The sequence below is a fragment of the Notolepis coatsorum genome (genome assembly GCF_963971535.1).
Source record: "Notolepis coatsorum genome assembly, chromosome: 16".
Lineage (NCBI taxonomy): Eukaryota > Metazoa > Chordata > Actinopteri > Aulopiformes > Paralepididae > Notolepis > Notolepis coatsorum.
Genome location: NC_140180.1, coordinates 51727598 through 51751700, shown reverse-complemented (window position 1 = coordinate 51751700; position 24103 = coordinate 51727598). Strand labels below are relative to the sequence as shown.

The 24103-nt window shown below is 43.0% G+C and overlaps 1 protein-coding gene across 1 annotated transcript in view; it reads left to right on the top strand.

The window, feature by feature from the left end:
- Positions 1-2007: 2007 nt before the first annotated feature.
- Positions 2008-24103, top strand: part of f8 (coagulation factor VIII, procoagulant component) — a gene marked incomplete at its 5' end in the record, with an annotated part of 46675 nt that continues 24579 nt past the window's right edge. The window contains 15 exons of the mRNA XM_084332025.1: positions 2008-2162; positions 2341-2441; positions 3098-3220; positions 6305-6517; positions 7211-7393; positions 10024-10127; positions 10366-10486; positions 10817-11066; positions 11419-11584; positions 13302-13389; positions 13597-13814; positions 14830-14980; positions 16530-16739; positions 20203-21725; positions 22075-22220. Coding sequence (XP_084188151.1) covers positions 2008-2162; positions 2341-2441; positions 3098-3220; positions 6305-6517; positions 7211-7393; positions 10024-10127; positions 10366-10486; positions 10817-11066; positions 11419-11584; positions 13302-13389; positions 13597-13814; positions 14830-14980; positions 16530-16739; positions 20203-21725; positions 22075-22220 — 3752 coding nt within the window. The remainder of the gene's footprint in view (positions 2163-2340; positions 2442-3097; positions 3221-6304; positions 6518-7210; positions 7394-10023; positions 10128-10365; positions 10487-10816; positions 11067-11418; positions 11585-13301; positions 13390-13596; positions 13815-14829; positions 14981-16529; positions 16740-20202; positions 21726-22074; positions 22221-24103) is intronic.

The window sequence follows — 24103 nt, the reverse complement described above, 5'->3', positions numbered from 1 at the left end:
ACAAGCAAGGGGTGGTGGGAGGGTGTGTGGGTTATTTCTTGTTGTTTTTTCTATTACAGACACCTTTGCTATGTTTTGCAATTATTGTACTGACTTTGCCATGTCTCCAGAAATATCAATAAACTATCACAAATCTAAGAGCCGAATCCCGACCAATCTTTCACTGTCGACTAAAAACACACTTCTTCAATCAATATCTGAAATGAAGAAAAAATTTTAAATAAAAAAAAAACTATGTCTATGCACTCAATACTGCAGCACCCATGTTTCAGCACTGTTTGATGAACATTGTTACTCAGCTGAAGAGTTGTACCCTTCCTGCTGACTTGTCGTACAGAACTTGTAAGTCGCTTTGGATAAAAGCGTCAGCTAAATGACAAAATGTAAATGTAAGAGAACTAGAATTGGATGTGGCGCATTATCAAGTGCACCGTTATGGTTAATAAACGAAGACATTCCAGTGGTTCAGCGAGTGAGTGAGTGTGAGCAGTGTGCACAGCTGTCAGACAGCAGTTACAAGTGTAACGGATGGTATCGTGAAGCGTTGTCACAACCGTTACACAAGTACAATGTTGAGGTAGATTCTAGTGAGGTGTGTTGCTCCATGGCAGGAATGAAATACATCCCTCATTTTCATAGTAGGTGTATGTGTTTTGTATTAATGCATCATTTTCGTTTGTTTGAAATGGAAAAAGGAACATTCAGATGTTTCTTTCTGCTGTAATTGAATAATTTATTTAAAAAACAAACCTAATTAGCCACGCGTCGACTATCCCCCTCTACTCAGTTGTCCTGTTGACCAGTGGTTCTCAACAGGGGGGCAGGGGCCCAAAAGAGCCTGCCAGGGCAGCCTTGAGATGGTAGGACATTTTGTATTCATTTAATTACAGAATGATACAATCATAAAACATCAAGAATAAGTAATTATGGGGCGGTTAGGTGGTCGAGCGGAGATTGCGTTCGTCACCAGCCCCGGAGCTGTGAGCTTGGTTCGCCTGTTCGAATCCAGCTCACAGCTCCGGGGTTGTCACCAGCTTGGCTGGCCGTCTGCACTGATACAATTGGGACAAGGGGCCCTTGGGGACAAAAGGATATCCTGCAATAGATCCTACTGACCACAAGGGAGCAGAACAGCTGTGTTCATTCTTACCCTATGCTCACTCATACTGTACCTTTCTGAAAACACTGATGTTGGTGTGACACAAGAGGTTCTGACCAAATACCTGATTGATTGATTGATTGATTGATTGATTGAAAACTTTATTAACAGATTGCAGAATGGGTACAATACAGTACAGCTCAATACACACAATTGTTAAGGGGATGCAGACCAGAGAAAGACTTTCGTCTTGTTTACATCGGGGTCCCCCATTTTCAATTCATCAGGACATATATGACATACATGACATACAGATAGTCAGTACTGCTACATCTATACATTTATGACCTAATATCCTTGCAGAATTCCCCTCTCTCTCTCTCTCTCTCTCTCTCTCTCTCTCTCTCTCTCTCTCTCTCTCTCTCTCGCTCTCACTCTCTCTCTCTCTCTCTCTCTCTCTCTCTCAATATTAAACGTGTGTGAAACGTATTGTCAAAGCATCTAAATAAAACCTTTTTTTTCATCTGATATTTTATGATATTTTGTTGTGATGCTTTAATTGTCATACCAGTATCACCGTGGCAAATATAATTAGGCTACCATGACATTATGTTTTTATTTCGGGGATGGACGACTGACCATGACCAGACGGACCGAAAAAATTGAAAATATAGGAGAGGCTTGCTGTTGTTCAGGAATATATAAATAAATATATTGGGGGCGGCACCATGTCGTTTCATCTGCACTACACAAACAACACTATAGTGGAGTAGTGTCTCCACACCCCCCGCCCCCTCCCACACTGAAGTGCGACGCTCGCCCTTTAAATATGTTGTCCTAACTGGAAGAGTAGAAGGCGATGTTTCATAGTGGCGTTGGCTATGATACCGACAGGTGCGCACTGTGCGATGGGTGCGCTCTTTCTGTTACTATTACCGCTCTTCTGCGCACTTGGCGAGGCGCAGCAGGTTTCACCGAACATCAGGGAGTTCTATATCGCCGCCGTGGAGATCGGATGGGACTATATCCACTTGGACATTGGTGACGCAACGTCCGATCAAAGGTGAACTTTTGAAGTTTTGGGCTATTCAGTCTGTTATTATTTGACCCTGCGTACTGGGTTTAGGTTTATAGTAAGCTAGGCCTATACCCTGGTCATCTCTAGTTATGCTATCATTACTATACTATACTATTTCATCAGATTGACTTAAATTGTCTTCACCAATTCGTTTCCTTTTCAGGAGGTGGTCCAAAGATGTTCCCCAAAAATATATCAAGGCTGTTTATAGAGAATACACTGATTCCACCTACACTGACCCCAAACCTAGGCCTGCTTGGGCAGGTAGGTCTACTACTGGACATTATACTTAATAGTATTATAATTAAGATTAGTATATGAAATATTACTGTATGGTCTGGTGAAAGTGAGAAGTTGGAGTGGCCATCTCGAAACGGGGTAAAGCCACTAGTTTGATTTCTAAAGCTTATAAAATGGGGCATTTTTTTTTTTTTTTTTTTATATAGACATGTTATATTATTATATTATGTTATATTAACGTTTAAATTATAGACATGTATGATAAAGAGATTCATCTTTGTGTTGATGTACAGTATGTCAAGTATGAAGGTGTATTAGTCACATTTATGTAGTTTATTTCTATTTGTATACTGTAGTCTCACACCTATGTAGTGCCTTGCAATATAATATATAATAATATAATATAATCAAGTTTTGATATAAGTTATAATACACTGTTTCAGTCATTATTCATCACTTTGTGTAATTTCATAGGCACACACCACACGTTTACGCACACAGACAAAAAAAGAAAAATGGTCAAGAGTCCTGAGAATTGTGTGTAAGATTATTAATCGTATGTGAAGCTTCGTGTCAGTGATGATTAATTGTTTTGTGTAATTTGTAGTTTGTAAGGATTACACACTGGCTCATACACACACACACGGGCCCAGGTGAGTGTTGAGTGTTGTGTGTTGCAGGTATCCAGGGCCCCGTGATTCACGCCCAGGCTGGTGAGAGGGTGGTGGTCCACTTTAAGAACCTTGCTTCCCAATCGTACACCATCAGCCCTGTGGGAATCACCTATTGGAAACAATCCGAAGGTAAACATATCCAAAATACTCTAAACAAGAAGGATTTGGATAATGAGCTCATGTTAGTAATTTCTTTGTTGATTGGTTGATTGAAAACTTTATTAACAGATTGCAGAATGGGTACAGTACAGTACAGCTCAATACATACAATTGTTAAGGGGATGCAGACCAGAGAAAGACTTTCGTCTTGTTTACATCAGGGTCCCCCATTTTCAATTCATCGTAACATATATGACATACATGACATACAGATAGACAGTACTGCAACATCTATACATGTATGACATATCAGATTTGCAATTACAGTACTGTTTGTGATACAAAAAGAGTCCAGAAGAAAAGAGTATATACATTTGACATAGAAACTGTACATTGGATTGGGTAGGTGGGGGTGGGGGGGGACTGTACATTGGAGGTGGTTGGGTGGGTGGGGGGTGGGGGGGGGGGGGGTTGGGTAGGAGTGGGGGGGGGGGGGGGGGTTGGGTAGGAGGGGTGGGTGGGCGACACTGTACAACTGTACAAACAAAACTGTACATTGGATTATTGACAAGACCATACTTGGTAATTTACTGTACATTGGAGGGGGTTGTGTTCGGACATTTACAGGGGCCAGTTTCGAGTTGCAGTCTCCCTTAGGTGTTTTTTGAGAGTGTTTTTGAAAGTGGGTAGTGATTCACATTCCTTTACAGCTTTGGGTAGGGCGTTCCACATTGATGTGGCATAATTGCGAAACGTGTTTAGTCCCTTGTTTGAGCCGAATCTGGGTTTAACATGATTTGTGGAGCTCCCTCTGGTGTTGTGATTGTGGTATTCACTGACCTTTGGGAAGTATTTTGACATGTACATGGGTACCTTGGTCGTGTAGTGTATCTTGTAGACCAGGCCCATTGCAAGTTGCTGTACTCTGTCGTCTACTCTAAGCCATCCTAGGTTGTCAAAGTGGGCAGGGGTGAGGTGGGTTCTAGGAGTAAGGTCAAGCAGTAGTCTGACCAGTTTGTTTTGAGATGTTTGTAATTTTGTTTTTAGCGCCTTTGAGGTGCTTTGGTACCATGAGGTGCAAGCATAGTCGTAGTACCCTTGAATGAGTGCTCCTGCTAGAGTCAGTGAGGAGATCCGGTACAAGAATCGAGTTCGTTGGTTGACTTTTTTTATTACATTGGATGCCATTTTGTCACAGGAAAGATTAAGATACAGACCAGAAAAAGACTTGTCATGGTGAAGACTCATAATCCAAAGCTAACCGTTTCCTTTTGAATCACATTTTGACTCATTCCTTTCGACTCGTTCTCACTTTTTAATGTGAACTCTGTTGGGCACTATTAGTTGAGTCACCAGAGCTCACTATAGCTCAGCTCACTGTCCCAGTAGCGATTTTGGCCGACTGCTGCTTTGTGGTAATCACAAACACATGTTGAATCTGTCAACCCACGTGGATTGCTGAAGTCTTCCCATGCTTTGTCAGACCAAAAGGGAAACTCTTACCTCTTATGGTTTCAGTAGCTTAAAGTAGTGAGTTGAGAAGCCAGACGACTTCTGGTTCAATTATCACTGTAATCCGCAGCTGGCAACAGTTAGGCCAAGTCTAGAGTTGCTGTCAAACAGAGAATCATGCAAGTTTGTAAGGATTACACACTGGCTCATACACACAGACACACACACACACACACAAACACACACACACACACACACACACACACACACACACACACACACACACACACACACACACACACACACACACACACACACACACACACACACACACACACGGGGGCCCAGGTGATAGGGGCAGTGATGCGTTCCTCATGGGACGGGGTTGCATGCAGTGCAGCCAAAGTTTTGTGAGAGAAGCGCGTGCACGCACACGCACGGATGTGCATGACACGCGCGTGCACACAGGAATGTGTGTGTGTGTGTGTGCATGCGCATGTGCGTGCATGTGTGTGTGTGTGTGTGTGCGTGCGTCCGTCAGTCAGTCCATCCGTGAGTCCATCCGTGTCAATCCATCCGTGGCATGGCACATGTACTGTACTCAAAAGTTTTGGTGACCGGGCATTCTCACGAGCTGCACCCCGACTCTGGAACTCCCTCCCTCAGACCATCAGAGACTCTCCCTCACTCTCCACCTTCAAATCCAGACTCAAAACCTACCTGTTCGCCCTAGCATTCAACCTTCCTTACCCATAACCACCCTCCTCCAACCCACCACCATTTTCCCCTGCCCTACGTTCTCTCCTCTTTTGCCCCCCCCCCCCCTTGGTTTTCCCTTACTCTCTTCCCGACTGTCTCCCCTACTCACTCCCGTATTTGTTATCCGTTACTTGTGGTTTTATGTTCCTGTGTATTCTTGTTTGTTCTACGTTTCCCTGTGGTTAGGGTGACCAGGTGTCTCCCTTTTGGTTGTACTGTCCCACCATTTGAGACCGCGTCCCACATATTGAGAGGATGTCCCTCTTTTCGAAGCAAAAAAAAATATATCGAACACAAGACATTCCTGTCAAGTGATAAAGTTTGAATATTTAAAACAGATGCTAGGTGGTAACAAGCCCGGCTGCCAGTGCCAAGATGAATATGGAGAGATATAATTCTGTATTTAATTTGTATTTATTTTGATTTAACCTTTATCTATTCGGTGAAGACGAGTTATTCTAATAAAAAAAATTACATTATCTATCTGTCCCACTTTGTCCCACTTTGTCCCACCAAAATCTTACTGTTGTCCTGCTTTTGGACTTTTTGCATCTGGTCACCCTACCTGTGGTTCTATGTTTCTTTGTTTTCTTTGTTTCTTTTTTGCCTATTGTCAGAGACTTTGGGTCTTTGAAAAGCGCTAAACAAAATAAATGAATTATTATTATTATTACTGTACTGTACGTGTGTGTATAAGTGTGTACATGAATAACAACTAAATAAACAAGCTTTAAGAGACCAAATCTACAGGGTCTCCAAAACAGGTTAGTGGTGTGTGCGAGGGTGGGAGTGGAGGGGATGGTTTGGGGGTGAGGTACCACCACAAATATGTGTACATATAAAATAGAATATAAAATGTGACCACCTGCATCATCGTTTCCCTTCCCCATGCTCTTTTGCCAGGGGTGGGCTATGACGACTCCACAGCCGGCCAGGAGAAGGAGGATGACGCGGTGTCCCCAGGGGGATACTATGAGTACGTGTGGGACATTAACCCCAAGGACGGCCCCACCACCAGCGACCCGGAGTGTCTGACCTACTCCTACTCCTCCCAGGTGGACAGTGTTCGAGACACCAACTCAGGACTGATCGGAGCGCTGCTCATCTGCAAGTCAAGTTAGTGTCGTTTGTTGTTGTTCTTTTAAGCAGTGCTTTTGTTTCTTTACCAGAGGGGGAGAGATACAGTATTAGATCCCAAAAGGAGATAGAGAAGGAGACACACAGGAGAGAGATTAGATCCCAGAATGAGACAGAGAAAGAGAAACACAGGAGAGGTATTGGATCCCAGGCCAACATGTGGTCCTAGAGGTGGAGGTCTTAACCACTACACTATTATCTGGTCATGCAACCTTGTGCTGTTGCAGATAGGACGTGTGCCACTCATGAACACGCAGATAAGCATGTGTGCACTGTGCAGAAGTATAGATGGAGGTGCCTTGTTATATGTCAGGTGTTATCACGGCCCTTTGCACAATCCAAAGGAGCAATAATATGTGGGGGTTTCTGAACTTTTGTCATATTTATACCAAGACCTTTGTTTACCATCACCGAATAACCAGAAAACTGAGGTGTACCCTTTTCGAAAAAGTATGGTTTGGTAATTCTACCGTGGTACCGGCCATTGTATAAATAATTTGTACTATAATGATGGTGTGTGTGTGTGTGTGTGTGTGTGTGTGTGTGTGTGTGTGTGTGTGTGTGTGTGTGTGTGTGTGTGTGTGTGTGTGTGTGTGTGTGCACGTGCGTGTGTGTGTGCATCCCCTGTACTGTACCTCTGTACACCCCTCTCTTAATGTCCTTTTCTTTTAGGTGCCTTCACAGCGGACGGCCAGAGGAGAAGGCCAGAGTTTGTCCTGCTGTTCGCAGTGTTTGACGAGAGCAAGGGCTGGTATGGGGCAGTAGGAGAGAGGAGGAGCAGAGAGAGGTTTAAGAAGAGCACCAGCAGAAAGCAGTACCACACCATAAACGGATACATCAACTCCACCTTACCTGGTACTGAACCGCTCTGTTGGCCCTGCAGGTCTGATGGCTGTGTAACAGTGTGGTAGTGTAACTGTGGTAGTGTAACAAATATGGTTGTGTAACAAGTGTAGTTGTGTAACAGGTGTGGTTGTGTAACAACTTAACAAGTGTAGTTGTGTAATGGCTGCATGCATAGTCTCCGTCTCACTCTCTCTCTCTCTCTCTCTCTCTCTCTCTCTCTCTCTCTCTCTCTCAATTCAATTAAATTAAATTAAAATGGGCTTTATTGACATGGGAAACATACGTTTACATTGCCAAAGCCAAACAGAACAGAGAAATCAAAAGAAATCAGTACATTACGGAAGGAATTTCTTGTACAGTCTTTATGGTGGTTGTATTCCGTTGGATGTCTTTTTCTTGTCACAGCAGCTCACAAATCTTGCTGCTGTGTTTGCACATTCTTGTATTTCTCCCAGTAGGTATGGGAGTTTTGAGTTATTGTCCATGTTTTCAAAGTCTCTTTGGGTGTTTGCAATTTGTGGGAAGTATATGTCTCTGATGTCTTGGTATAGTGGGCAGGTTGTTAAGAAGTGGAGCTTGGTTTCCACCTCATCTTGTGTGCAGTGGGTGCATAGTCTGTCTTCTCTTGGGAGCCAGGTCTGCCTATGGTGGCCTTTCTCAATGGCTAGGCTGTGCTCGCTGAGTCTGTACCTAGTCAAGGATCTTCTTAGTTTTGGGTCAGTCACAGTGCTCAGGTATTCTGCCACTGTGTACTCTCTGTTTAGGGCCAAATAGCATTTCAATTTGCTCTGGTTTTGGGTTGATTCTTTCCAATGTGTCAGATAGTTTTCTTTTTGTTTTCTTATAATTTGATTTAGTCCAGTGTGGTTTCTGTCTGGTGGCTCTGCTTGTGTTTGTGAGCAGAGTCCCAGAACCATCTGGCTGAGTGGGCATCTCTCAAGGGTCTCTCTGTGGGTGAGGGCTATGTTGTGGAGTGTGTCTGGGTCACTTTCTTTTAGGTGATTGTGGAATTTAAATGCTCTTTTTTGAATTTTGATGATTAGTGGGTATCTTTAGTTCTGCTCTGCATGCATTATTTGGTGTTTTCCGTTGGGTGCGGAGAATGGATTTGCACAATTCTGCATGCAGAGTCTCAATTGGGTGTTTGTCCCATTTGGTGAAGTCTTGGTTTGCAAGTGGGCCCCAGACTTTACAACCATATAGGGAAATCGGTTCTATGACGGAGTCTAATATTTTGAGCCAGATTTTGATTGGAATGTCTAACTTGATGTTCCTTTTTATGGCATAAAAAGCCCTTCTTGCTTTGTTTCTCAGGTCGTTCACAGCTTGGTTGAAGTTCCCTGTAGCACTGATGTTTAGGCCGAGATAGGTGTAGTTTTTTGTGTGTTCTAGGGAAATTGTGTCTAGGAGGAATTTGTGTTTTTGTTGTTGTAGGCTAGGCCTTTTTTGGAATATCATAATTTTAGTTTCGTTTAGGTTTACTGTCAGTGCCCATGTCTGGGAGAATTTGTGTAGAAGGTCAAGGTGCTGTTGTAGCCCTTCTTTTGTTGGGGACAGCAGCACCAGGTCATCTGCAAACAGTAGGCATTTGACTTCTGTGTTTGCTAGGGGGATGCCAGGTGCTGCAGTTTGTTCCAATGTTTTTGCCAGTTCATTTATGTATATGTTGAAGAGGGTTGGACTCAAACTGCACCCCTGTCTAACCCCACGGCGTTGAGGAAAGAAGTCTGTGTGTTTTTCTTCAATCCTCACATGTGTTGTTGGTGTACATTGAATTTATGAGGTTGTAGGTTTTCCCTCCAATGCCACTATCTAACAGCTTGTACAGCAGACCATCGTGCCAAATTGAGTCAAATGCTTTTTGGAAGTCAACGAAACAGGACTATACTTTGCTTTTATTTTTATTTATTTGGTTGTCCATTAGGGTGCTGAGGGTGAGAATGTGGTCTGTTGTACGGTGATTTGGTAGGAAGCCAATCTGTGATTTGCTCAAGGTATTGTTATTTGTGAGAAAATGTATGAGTCTGTGGTTAATGATCATACAGAGGATTTTTCCAAGGTTCCCACGGTAATTGTTTGGGTCAGATTTGTCTCCCTTTTTGTGGAGCGGTGTTATGAGTCCTTGGTTCCAAATATTGGGGAAGATCCCAGAGCTAAGGACAATGTTAAGGAGTTTTAGTATAGCCAATTGGAATTTGGAGTCTGTGAATATGATAATTTCATTTAGGATACCATCCGCTCTGCAGGCCTTCTTGGTTTTAAGTGATTTTATTTTGTCCTGTAGTTGTTGTAGTGTAATTGGGGAGTCTAGCGGGTTCTGGTAATCTTTTATGGTTGACTCTAGGCGTTGTAGTTTATCTTGTATGTGTTTTTGCTGTTCATTATTTTGTATTGGGCTAAAGAGATTGGAGAAGTGGTTTACCCATACATCTCCATTTTGGATGGGTAGCTCCTCGTGGTGTTCTTTGTTTAGTTTGTTCCAGTTTTCCCAGAAGTTGTTTGTTTTTATGGATTCCTCTATATCTTGTAGCTGGTTTCTAACTCTCTATCTCTTTCTCTATCTCGTTCTAACTTTCTCTCTCTCTCTCTGTGTATCTGCGTGCGTGCGTGCGTGTCTGTGTGCGTGCGTGCGTGTGTAGGTCTGACCTTGTGTCGGGGTCGTGACCATGTTTTTTGGCATATGATTGGAATGGGCACAGCTCCAGAAATCCACACCATTCAGTTCCAGGATCACACCCTTCAGGTAATACAGGTCCCTACAGCAACAGCAAAATGAACTCAAAATATACCCAAATATACATCTGAAATCTACAGGCGTATAGATCTATGTGATCCAAAAAAGAAAACTTCCAAACTGCCTCGAATAGACTTTTGTGTAGACATGACACAGTCAGCCATGATAATCTCTCTCTTGTCAGGAACAACACAGCACACCCTGCTCTTATAATCACTACATAACCTCTCTGTTTTGGCTTTTCCAGGTAATGTCTCACCGTAAGTTCACCGTCGACATGACCCCTATGACCTTCATCACAGCCGAGATGAAACCAACCGCTCTGGGCCGCTTCACTGTCAGCTGCCAGATACACGCCCACCGGCACGGTAAACCCCACTGACGCACCTGCACCGCAAGACATGCACGGCTTGTCGTATAGACCGTTGCTACAGGGACAGCTTGAGTGTATTTCCTGTCAGCTGTTGTATCAGCAAACACTGCAACAGGAAGTAAACTTGAGAAAACAAGTTTAGAAACATTTAGAATGTTTATATTGTCATGTTTGAAAAGGAATGAAGGAACCTTTTGCATTTTATGTATGTTTTATGATTATACTTACATAATTACATCATAGCCTTTGTTTAATTTCTTTCCACTGATTATGACTATGATTGGGATTATGATTTTAATCATGAATATACTATATAACTCCCCAGCCGGCATGAGTGCCCTGTTCACGGTGGAGGACTGTCCAGATCCTCCTGACCAGCGCAACGCCCACCACGACGACTACAATTATGACTATAATGGAGAAGACATGTTCAACACATTGACCTTTAACCCTGCTGCAAATGTGCGGCCGGGGGCCAGGGCCATCAGGGGACGCAAGTCTAAAACCTGGGTGCATTATATCGCCGCTGAGGAGGTCACCTGGAACTACACTCCTCACCTCGACCCCACAGACAGGTATGACAGGTAGGGGGAGGGAGGACGAGGTGGGAGGGAGAGAGAGGTGTCTGGTGGAAAACCTCATTTTCTGGAGACATATCTGTGTAGTCCTTGGAAGTAAACAAGGTCCTCTACTATAGCTGGACCCATGTGGTGTGTTGAAGCTACACAGTTTTCAATGTTACAACCTCAGTCAGTCAGTCAGTCAGTCAGTCAGTCAGTCAGTCAGTCAGTCAGTCAGTCAGTCAGTCAGTCAATCAGTCAGTCAATCAGTCAGTCAGTACCAGTGGACTCGTGTAGGCTGGTGCCCTGCAGGGTTGAAGTTGGGATAACCTTCATCATTTTGTCTTTGCTGTCTATGTTCCTTCAGTGAGCTGTCATCTGAGTACTTCCCTGCCCCGTCCCAGCTGTCGGGCTACCAGTATAAGAAGGTGGTGTATGTGGAATATACAGACAAATCCTTTACCCAGAAGAAAACCACTACCAGGACACTGTTCGGCCCACTTCTGAAAGGAGAAGGCAACGATCAATTCCATGTGAGTGGACACAACTCAATGTGTAGAAATTACATTTGTATACATAAATAAGAGGAATCCAGCTAGACAGAGCCATGTGCAAAGATTTTAGGAAATCTATACAAATGGTAGTTTGATAAGTTAAATAATTGTTGTTACAAAGGGTCAGATTAAACCGAATATATATATTTATTACTTGAGATATATTGTATAGTATTTGTATATCGTCTGATATCCCTTGTATATTCTTTGTACATATACACGGAATATCCCTTTACCTAGTACAGGCCAGACCATAATATTCGTTCTCCTATTGGACAGCGATCCCCTAGGCGCCACGGCCATACCCCCAATGTCTAGTTCAAAGTCACCGCTAAGACATGCCTGGACATGCCCGGTTCTGCGCAGTAATATGAGACAGAAATAAGGCTGGTACTAGATTGTTCACCTTACGTATAAATACGTTGCAGGTGGATACAGCAGTAGTGTTAACCAATAAGTTGAAGCCTCACACCACGATACAACGTGCTGTGAAGTGGGCCCGTTTTGCCCCGAAATAGAGCCTTGAGACCGCGTGCGAATTGATAGCTGAAGTGTCAGAGTTTAACGCTGTATCGTCGAGTTCGACCTATTCTATTATTAAGTAATAGTCTATTATGTATAGTGTATCGTGCGGCTACCGTTCTACAGTGACCAGCATTACCAACGTTTCATCGTACCGAGCTAGTGTGCTTATCCAGGCTGGGCGGCCTAACCTTGTGCCGTCATCCGAGGAGCCCTAGACGAGAACCGTGTGGATATGTACACTGGATAACCTACACCGGCGACTACAGAGCCCTTTTCGGCTGGATTATAATGCTTTGGTCCTGTGGATGTTGGAGCAGAGAATCGTCTACCCCCACTACCGTGTGGGATTTACCCTGTGAGGAGCACCGTCGAGCCCGCCTCTAGGACTCTGAGGCTGGCTAGCTTTCCTCCATGCGGCACTGCACACCGGAGAATAGCTGTTGCTTTGTCTACGGATCAAGGGATTATTGCACTGTCTCCTGTACCTGGAGTCTCCTTATTCCTCGTTGATCCAGACTTTTGCTACCGACAAATCCTCTCCCCTGCTGGCTTACAACCGGAGGGAACCCCCTTAGTATCTCCAGCTGACCTACTAGTGTACCATATATAATTCTTATGCTACAGGTGGTATTAATTATCCCCTTCGTAATATGCTCATGGACTTACGCTCTTGACCTATTCATGCACATTCTTCGCCTTACAAGCGCAACTCTCAATCTGAATAAATGTAAGATAATCTTGGTGCTCTTCTAATAAATATTATTATAAACAGTACTTTCTTGTTGAGCCGTGTTATTGTGGGGGTGTTCATCTCATATACATGTGTACTGTATGGCCAGTAGTAATGTACATAACTCAGTAGTGGTTTAATGATACCATACTTATTCAATACAGTCAGGGAATTGTACCCCTCAGTTACAATTGTGCTAGTGCTTTTTTTTTTATTATTATGTTTTTCGTAGGTTTTTATTGTTTTTACTACCGGGCAGTCCGGTAGAGAGAGAGAGAGAGGAAGATCGGGAGACAGAGCGGGGGGAAGACATTCGGCAAATGACGCCGGGTCCGGGAATCGAACCCGGGTCGACCGCTTCGCGACGCAGCGTGTTACATGGTTCGCCACTTGGGTGCCCTGCTAGTGCTTTTAATGGAATACTTGGAATTGTGTTTCCAGATCATTTTCAGGAACATGGCCAGTCGGCCTTTCAATATCTACCCCAACGGCCTTACCAAGATATATCCACTGAAAAAGTCCTCTAACGGTAAATTAACTCAAATTAAATACGCTTCTATATGATATGATGTCAAATTATTATTAAACATAAAATATCTATTCTTGTCAATTATTGACATTTGAAATTCTCTCACTGGCCATTAAGATATCTACTCTTGCTTTCGAATAGAGAAACTGGGTAAGCATCTATTATTAGAGAGAGTAATTGTGTTCACTGTTTCATGTACACAACCAGCGGCAGAGAATGACCTGCGCACCATGGGGGTACCGCCCAACGGGACATATGGCTACATCTGGAAGCTGACTGCAGAGGACGGGCCCCTGGAGGAAGACCCCCAGTGTCTAACGCGCTTATACCAGAGCACTGCCAACCCAGAGAGGGACCTGGCGTCGGGGCTAGTTGGAATGTTGCTCATCTGCAAACATGAAGCCATCGACACCAGGGGACGACTGGTGACTATAGAACTCCTTCTTTAACCCTTTCACCGCCGCACTACCAAAACGGTTAACCCTTTCACTGCGACAATTCACAGAAGGTTAACCCTTTCACTGCCACACGACAGCCGGTCCGTCAGTTGTGTGATAGTAAAGGGTTAACCTTCTGTTGTGTGGCAGTGAAAGGGTTAATAGACAGTCACTACCCAATATTGCTGCTGTCAGGACAAAAAAAATCATAAACGTAAATTTTTGGGGTGATTTTTAGATTGAACTGCAAGTTTACATGGCCCTCTATTTGTTGAGTCGTTTTTCAAAGTTTGACCCAATGACCGATGAATCCTATACAAAACCTACTCTCTGATTTCAGTATTACACAAGGGTCAACTGAGGAGTAAGAATCCTTTTTTAATTACCGGAATGACTACCTTTTGGAGATAAGATGTATTCTCATGCATTCCTCTGACAGCAGTGCTATCTGCATGTGGATAGATGTCTGATACAAGATAATAAGCAACAGTACAGTAATATTGACCCGTACTGTAGCAGCTCTTTCATGTCCTTCCACCTCGTCTCCTCTGACTTGGGTTGATGCACAAGGAGAGAGAGAGAGAGAGAGAGAGAGAGAGAGAGAGAGAGAGAGAGAGAGAGAGAGAGAGAGAGAGAGAGAGAGAGAGAGAGAGAGAGCACGTCATCTTGGCTTGAGCTCACTTTGCTTTGGTTTCAAATGAATAATAATAATAATACATTTATTTTATATAGCACCTTACATAAGGTATCTCAAAGCACTTTACAGACATTGCATTACAGTACATAGACAAACACAGTACATGGACTTTCACAATGACAACATGGTGGGGATACTACAGCAAAAGGGAGACAGCTTAGAGACAAGACAGAGATAATATTTTTTTAAATAATAATAGTACAAAATAAAGAAAATAATAATACTAATATATACTATTGAATTGAAATATGACAGACGTAGTACACATATCCTGAATCTGTCTCGTGACTGAACGCCTTGTCGCAGGTGGGCCCGGATGCAGAGCACAGCCTGATGTTTGCCGTGTTTGATGAGAACAGGAGTTGGTACCTCAGAGAGAACATTCAGAAATACAGCTTGGACCCCTCCAGAGTCAACCCTGCCGACCCCGCTTTCTATAACTCTAACGTTATTTACAGTGAGTGAATCATTATTTTTATATTTTTTTATGTTTATTTCAAATATGCAACATAACAAACAAACATCGAGTACATAATATAGCCTTAAGCCATTCAAATAATATATATATACAAAGAAATTATAATAATAATAACAAAGAACAAACAAAAAAGTCAAACTAAATTGCTTCTCTTTTTGTTCATTTACATATTTGAAAAGGAGTGGAAAGAAGCATACACTTATTTAATCCCACCCCTATTTACTCATCAAAACATACTATATTTTATTTACTAATTCATACATTACTAGACTTATATTGAAAACATTTTACTTAGTTAACAATACATTTTTTAATAATACCTTATTAATATTTGCCAAAACTGTATGTTACCCTGTATAGTTCCTCTAGCCATTTTTTTATACATATATACCTACATATGCACATATACATTTATATATACATACATACACATACATACTGCCAGTTATCAAACTCCTTCTTCATCTCTGTACCTCTGGAAAACCATTTGACTGTTTTATGTTTTGACATTGCTGTAACTCCACAATCAGACTGTTCCATAATTTTACTCCGCAAATTGAAATACAAAGACTCTTCATGGTCGTTCGAAAACTGTATATTTTGAAATGAAATGTTCCCCTTAAATTGTAACCCCCATCTTGCAAATTGAACAATCTTTGAATATTTCCTGGGAGTTTATAATTTTTTGCTTTGTACATTATTTGTGCAGTGAGTGAATCATACCTTACAAGTAAACACTAGTAAAACGTTGCTATTGAAGGATGTAATGCAATTGTAATTTCCTCTTTCCTGCTCATTGAACATACCGGAATTTCTTCAATTTCAACACCCATGGAATCAGAATGTAATATCCAATCTTTCGCTCCTGTGTGTTTGTGTGTGACTGATTAGCAGGGCCGTTGTTTTGGTATGGCAAGGTATGGCACTCGCCATACCTTGGCAAATAAATATGTATGTGTATTTGCGATTATACATGCGCAGGATGTGTGTATTTGCCACGTCTCGGGGTGTGGTCTTTTGTGTGTAACCTGAAATGGGCTCTGCACATAACCAGCTGCTATACCATACTGAAGTGAGGTACTTTTTTAACTCAGAGAAGAAGCGCAGATTTTCCTTGCAGACAAAACGAACCCATTGGCAGAGAAATGTGCTGATAATGAGCTGGATTACATAACTCCGTTAGTGACACTCCAGGTTAATCAGCGGAGATTTTGGAGTAATTCGTCTTTCGTGTGACGAGCTACTGAAAGTCTGCTTTAGTCTGTTGACACATTTATATACTAAATGCTTTTGTAGTCCTGTGTCATACCTAAATGTCATATAAGTGAATTGTATAGAAACAACTCACCAAAAGTGACTATTGCACAACTGATTTGACAAAAAAAAAAAAAACCCTTCGCCCCCCCCCACCCTCCCTCATGGCCATACCTTCGCTTTTACTGAAACGACACCACTGCTGATTAGCATATATATATATACGTATATATATATATTCTGTATGTGTATTTGTTTGTGTGTGTGTTTCCAGGTGTAAACGGAGTCATGTTCAACGGGCGCCAGTTTAGCATGTGCCAAAGTGACGTCACCTTCTGGCACGTAGCCAACATAGGCACCCAGAGCGACTTCCTGTCCATCTACTTCACAGGAAACCCCTTCCAGCACGACAACCTCTACCAGTTTGTTCTCACCCTCTTCCCCATGAGCGGTGAGACTGTTCCCATGGAGATGGAGCTGACCGGTAAGATACCACATGTCAGCAACCCCCCAGTTCCCCATGACGTCATGAAGGTTACATAAAATAGATTTGTGTTTTATGAATCACAAATGAATCAGTCTAGACTGCTGATGTGTTTCCCGTCTGTCACCTAAATGAGAAACCAGGTTCAGTGTGTCAGATGACGTTCAAATGTTGAAAAACGATTTGTGTTCCGCAATCTAATAGAATAGCAAGTCACATCTTATAATAATCAAATCAAATGTATAGCCTGAGATCACATGGTATTGCCCCCATGGGATGTACAAGTCAAGAAGAAACATCACAATAGATCAAGAACAAAAACAAAAAACACCATAAAATCCAAATATACAACACTCCCAGACTTTCCCCAATGAAGATAAGGAACGACCTAGGTTATGCTTATAACCTAGCATATATACATGTAATGAAACACATATACATACATACATACTTACATGGTAGCAAGAGTATCTAAGGTACATAAGAACATTTAAAAAAAAATTAATAAATAGAGCTAAGAACAACAACAAAAAAGCATAGGAAAACGAGCGCTGGTATGAAAATAAGATAAAGGCTAAAAGTCAAGGCTCGGAGTATCAGAGTCGTATTCCCCAGGGGGCAGGAGAACGGCTCGGATCAAGTTGAAGTATCACTCGATACATCCACTCAGAGAGACAGGAGAGAACATCTCCCACGTTTGCAATAAGCAAATAAACAGAACTGAACTAACCAGATTAAACTAAGGGTCTATCCCCGACCAGGTGAGATCAAGGTAGGCTGAAAGAGAGAGAGAAAAGATCGGTCTTGACGAAGATTTAAAAAACGTTGACAGAACTTTGACAACGGTGGGTCATTTGTTCCACAGCAAAGGCCAAAGTACAATAAGTACAATACGTGCAGTGTTGCTCCAAAGCATGTGAACCCCCCCGGAACAGCCAGTCCCCCAAACACCCCACACATCAATCCCCACCACATCCCCATCCAAGACACACCCCCCGATAAAGCACATCCTGACCGAAGGAAAAGACAAACAGCCCGTGCGCCACTCACACCGCCATGCACGGCGACGGGAGTGCCACCCTCGCGGGCCGCCCCATCTTCCCCGGTCCCGGCGACCTTGCCACCACGAGGAAACCAGCGAAATTATTCCATTTGTGTGAAATAGTTTATGTGTAGTGTTTTTTTTATTCCTTCTTTACAAGTGAAATACAAAAACGTTTAAAGAGAATTTAAGAGACCATTCACGACTGTAGAAGTAGAATTGGATGTGGTGCATCGTCAAGTGTGCCGTTGTGGTTCATAAACTGAGACGGCGGCTCCGTGAGTGAGTGAGTGAGTGAGTGAGTGAGTGAGTGAGTGAGTGAGTGAGTGAGTGAGTGGGTGAGTGAGTGAGTGAGTGAGTGAGTGAGTGAGTGAGTGAGTGAGTGAGTGAGTGGGTGGGTGAGTGAGTGAGTGAGTGAGTGAGTGAGTGAGTGAGTGAGTGAGTGAGTGAGTGGGTGGGTGGGTGAGTGAGTGAGTGAGTGAGTGAGTGAGTGAGTGAGTGAGTGAGTGAGTGCGCACGCAGCTGTCAGACTGCATTTACAAAGTTGAGGTAAATTCTAGTGAGATGTCTTGCTCGATGAAATAAAATATAGCCCTATCCTAATAACACATTTCTACTATATTTAAAAAGTGCCCTTATATTATTATTATTATTATTATTATTATTATTATTATTATTATTATTATTATTATTATTATTATTATTATTATTATTATTATTATTATTATTATTATTATTATTATTATTATTATTATTATTATTATTATTATTATCATCCTTATTATTATCATTATTATTTTTATCATTATTATTATTATTATAGATGTGTTCTTTTTGAGTGTCAATGTTTTTTTTATTGTATTCGTGTTGTGCTGTTTTTTCCTCTTAGTGTGAACAAGCACCAAGTCAAATTCCTTGTATAATATGTAAATACTCTGAGAAAAAAAAAGGTTTTTCTGATTCTGATAACGATTTTTGAAGGTCAGGCAACTTGTTCACAATATAGAAGGTGGACGCGGGCAAATACTGCGGCATGGTCATGCTGGACCTACAAAAGGCCTTCGACACTGTCAATCACACCATTCTGATTGACAAGCTAAAAGCAATTGGTTTTGATAGTCTATCAGTGAGCTGGATGCAATCCTACCTGGAGGGGAGAGAGCAGATGGTGGAGGTAAACGGTACCCTATCCCCCCCCCTCACAGTAAACTGTGGTGTTCCACAAGGAAGCATACTAGGTCCGCTACTGTTCCTAATTTATGCAAATGACATGTCGTCAGCTTGTGACTGCAACTTGTTCCTGTTTGCGGACGACTCAGCCCTGCTGGTCTCTGACAAGAACAAATTACAGGTTGAAAAAACCCTCAGCTCAGAACTAAGCAAAATCTGCATATGGCTCGCTGATAACAAACTATCATTACACATGGGCAAAACAGAGTCCATTCTCTTCGGTTCAAATAACAAACTCAGCAAGACCGACGGCTTCTCAGTTACAGTGGGTGACAATATTGTCACAAGGAAAGAAGATATTACCTACCTGGGTTCCATCCTAGAGGCAAATCTTTCCTGTGACAAAATGGCATCCAATGTAATAAAAAAAGTCAACCAACGAACTCGTTTCTTGTACCGGATCTCCTCACTGGTAAACAAGAATACCCTGAAGACTCTAGCAGGAGCACTCATTCAAGGGTACTACGACTATGCTTGCACCTCATGGTACCAAAGCACCTCAAAGGCGCTAAAAACAAAATTACAAACATCTCAAAACAAACTGGTCAGACTACTGCTTGACCTTACTCCTAGAACCCACCTCACCCCTGCCCACTTTGACAACCTAGGATGGCTTAGAGTAGACGACAGAGTACAGCAACTTGCAATGGGCCTGGTCTACAAGATACACTACACGACCAAGGTACCCATGTACATGACTAAATACTTCCCAAAGGTCAGTGAATACCACGATCACAACACCAGAGGGAGCTCCACAAATCATGTTAAACCCAGATTCGGCTCAAACAAGGGACTAAACACGTTTCGCAATTATGCCACATCAATGTGGAACGCCCTACCCAAAGCTGTAAAGGAATGTGAATCACTACCCACTTTCAAAAACTCTCTCAAAAAACACCTAAGGGAGACTGCAACTCGAAACTGGCCCCTGTAAATGTCCGAGCACAACCCCCGCCAATGTACAGTAAATTACCAAGTATGGTCTTGTCAATAATCCAATGTACAGTGTTGTTTGTACAGTTGTACAGTGTCCCCCACCCACCCCTCCTACCCAACCCCCCCCCCCCCCCACTCCAACACCCAAGTCGAGTAAAAAAAAAAATAAAAAAAAAAAAATAATAAACTTGTAAATTACCCAAATTTGGAAGGACGAGGTTGGCCTGACAGCACTGCGTCTGTCTCTTCTCTTAGGCGAGTGGGAGATCAGTGCGTTTGACGGCAGTCTGAAGAGCCGGGGGATGACCATCCGCTACTCAGTCCGGCCCTGTGACAACGGAGACCTTCCATTGGTGGATAAAGAGGATGATGACGATGATTATGGATTGACTGCCTACTTCGACAATATATTACACATGGGGCCACGAAGCATAAGACCGCAGACCCGCACCGTGGCGGTTCAGCCGTGTAAGAAACCTGTCCTCGACCTCAACGACACTCAGACGGTCAACAACACCAACGACAACAACGTCACTAACGATGTCACAATCCAGACCGGTGACACAGGAGGAGGGTCGCCGTGCAAGGTGAGGAATGTCACTGTGACGTCATCGGAGGTGGACAGCGCCGACGCGGTGTCGGATGCAGGAATTCCGCAGGACATCCTGGAGGAGTTGGAGAGAGACGATGAGTGGACGGCCTCCTTAGTCCGCGATGGGGTTGAGCCTCGGGGACAGATGGATGGGAGACAGAGAAGACAGGTGGGTGGAGATGGGAGAGACGATAATGTAGAGGCTGACTTGGAAGTCAGAGGAGCAGGGATAGGCAGTGGAGGAGAGGAGAGAGCGAATTGGACTGATACTGGGACCAAGGCAGTGCTTTGGGCTGAAGCGGTACGTGAAAGGAATGAGACAAAGGAAGAGGCTGCAGAGAGCAATGAGATCTTACTGAACTTTAATCCGCCAGTGGATGGAGATGGGAGAGATGGTAATTTAGAGGCTGATGTGGAAGACAGAGGAGGAGGGATAGGCAGTGGAGGAGAGGAGAGAGCGAATTTGACTGATACTGGGACCAAGGCTGTGCTTAGGGCTGAAGCGGCACATGAAAGGAACGAGACAAAGGAAGAGGTTGCAGAGAGCAATGAGATCTTACTGAACTTTAATCCGCCAGTGGATGGAGATGGGAGAGATGGTAATGTAGAGGCTGACATGGAAGAGGGAGGAGCAGGGATAGGTAGTGGAGGAGTGGCCGGAGCCAATTGGACTGATACTGGGACCAAGGCGGTGCTGTGGACTGAAGCGGTACGTGAAAGGAATGAGACAAAGGAAGAAGTTGCAGAAAGCAATGAGATCTTGCTGAACTTTAATCCGCCAGTGGATGGAGATGGGAGAGATGGTAATTTAGAGGCTGATGTGGAAGTCAGAGGAGCAGGGATAGGCAGTGGAGGAGAGGAGAGAGCGAATTGGACTGATACTGGGGCCAAGGCGGTGCTGTGGGCTGAAGCGGTACATGAAAGGAACGAGACAAAGGAAGAGGTTGCAGAAAGCAATGAGATCCTGCTGAACTTTGACCCACTGGTGAAGAAAGATGACTCCACCTTGGAACCCACCAACACACAAGAACTGGATCAACATCTTGAACTACAAAACCACATTCAACCAAAACCCGATCCACAGATGTTAGAGGTTCTAGATGTAGATTTCGATAACTACTCCGGTGACAACGGGACCACACCAAAGACAGTTGTATCTTTCGAATATGATGACTACAGCCAAAAGGTATTTGTGTGTGTGTGTGTGTGTGTGTGTGTGTGTGTGTGTGTGTGTGTGTGTGTGTGTGTGTGTGTGTGTGTGTGTGTGTGTGTGTGTGTGTGTGTGTGTGTGTGTGTGTGTGTGTGTGTGTGTGTGTGTGTGTGTGTGTGTGTGTGTGTGTGTGTGTGTGTGTGTGTGTGTGTGTGTGTGTGTGTGTGTGTGCGTGCATGCGTGCATGTGTGTGTGCATATGCGTACTGTATGTGTGTGTATGTGTGCAAGCATAAAAGCGTTTTCATGCTCATGTCATAGTCTGGATACATACAAACAAATTATAAGATATATATATATATATACTGTAATTCCTTCTATTTCAGGAGAATGACACATCAGACCTGTCTGGTACAGATTACTTGGACATGCGCTCTATAGGCCAATACACCTTCCGCAACTATTACATTGCAGCTGAGGAGGTGACTTGGGATTATGGCATCAAACGACCACACCAGCTCATCAAAGCCAGGTCTGATACACACTATGCCTTTCCTACAGGAGGAAGGGCTTTCTGTTTTTTCTTTTAGCAGGTATTCCAATGGGACAGTAGGAGAGCTGAGGGGAAAGGACATATAGTATGGGAGGGAAGGTTCTGGTGTGAGTAAGGCCAGTATGGGTACATTTGGTTGTGTGTGTATATATATTAAGATTGACCTACTCTAAGAACCAGGTGAATACATGGTTTAATTATCTCATTGTAGCTACACAAATATCAGCAAATGTTTATGGAAAAGTAGTTCTTGATATGTTTTTATTATCTCAGAATAGATAATGAAACTCATCACACTGAGCATGTTGAGTCCCACTCATTGAGCATTTCCTGTGGCTAAAAATGTCCATGCTGGTGTGGTAATAACCAAAGAGCCAAAACCGTGGATTGTGATTTACCCTGGACAAAGAACCATTTCAATATACTTTAGATATTGATAAGGCTGAGACCACTTATTGATATATCAATAATTATCGATTGACAGGGGCGTCACATATCGATGATATCGATATATTTGCATACAGTATGTAAAAAAATAAAAATAATGAAATAGATACCTTAAACTATATACTAGGGCTGACCCCTATTAGTCGATTAGTCGACTAATCGGTCGAAAGGAGCCGTAGTCGACTAGCCAACCTCTTAGTCGAATACAAAAAATATATATAAGAAAAGAGGCCTAGAAGCGTGGCTAACGCTAATGGCACGCATACCAGAGGCTAACTGCCTACGAAAACAGGCACAGAGGCACTGAAAGAGGATTTCACCCATCGTGGGGCGGCTTTGGCTCAGGGGTAGAGCGGGTCGTCCAATGATCGAAGGGTTGGTGGTTCGAATCCCGCTCAAGCCCATGTCCATCCCATCGCCGTTGTGTCCTTGGGCAAGACACTTAACCTACTTGCCTCGTATGAATGTGTATGCATGTGAATGAATGTTGGTGGTGGTCGGAGGGGCCGTAGGCGATGATTATTCGACACGCTTCCGTGAGTCTGCCTCAGGGCAGCTCTGGCTGCAATTGTAGCTTACCACCACCGGTATGACTGTGTATGAACGAATAATGGACTCTGTGAAGCGCTCTGGGTGTCATGAAGAGCGCTATATAAATCCAAGCCATTATTATCTAATGAACACACTAGACTAGACAAATATCAAGATGTATCCATCAGTGGACACATTGCATGCTTTTGCAGAGGACAAGAAGCCTTCAGTCAACTCCTTCAGACATTAAGCACCCCCCACAGCCCAAATGGAATGATACAATTTAAAAAAAAGAAAAAAAGAAAAAAAGATATATATTAAAAAATATTATACTTTTTTTTAGTCGACCAATAGTCGACTAATGGCAAATTTTGGCCAATCATAGTCGACCATCCAAATCCTTAGTCGGGGACAGCCCTACTACCGTAATTCCTCTAATAGTAACCGGGTCTCAAATACAAGCCGGGTCTCTATTAATGGCCGGGTGCGCTCTTGAGCTAAGCAATTATAAGCCGGCCTCCTAATACAAGCCGGGTTACTAATATACTGAGCTGCATACTGAGCGAGTTACTTGATTTCACTTTGAAAACGTTGAAATGACCAGTGACCACCTGTAATTGCACTGTTTACTATTTCATACAGTACTTGGTTTCAATAAATGAACCCAGTACATTTTACTGGGTTCAAACTGACACAAAATGTTGATTTATTCATTATGATCCGTTTGAAAATTTGAAATATAGGCCTTCCTCTTATACAGGCCTCCTCCTAATACAAGCCTGGTACCCGCTACAGTTGAAACAAATACAAGCCGGGGTTACTATTAGAGGAATTACGGTATATACTATACTAAAATACTAGGTCTTGTGGCATGTTTTAGTTAA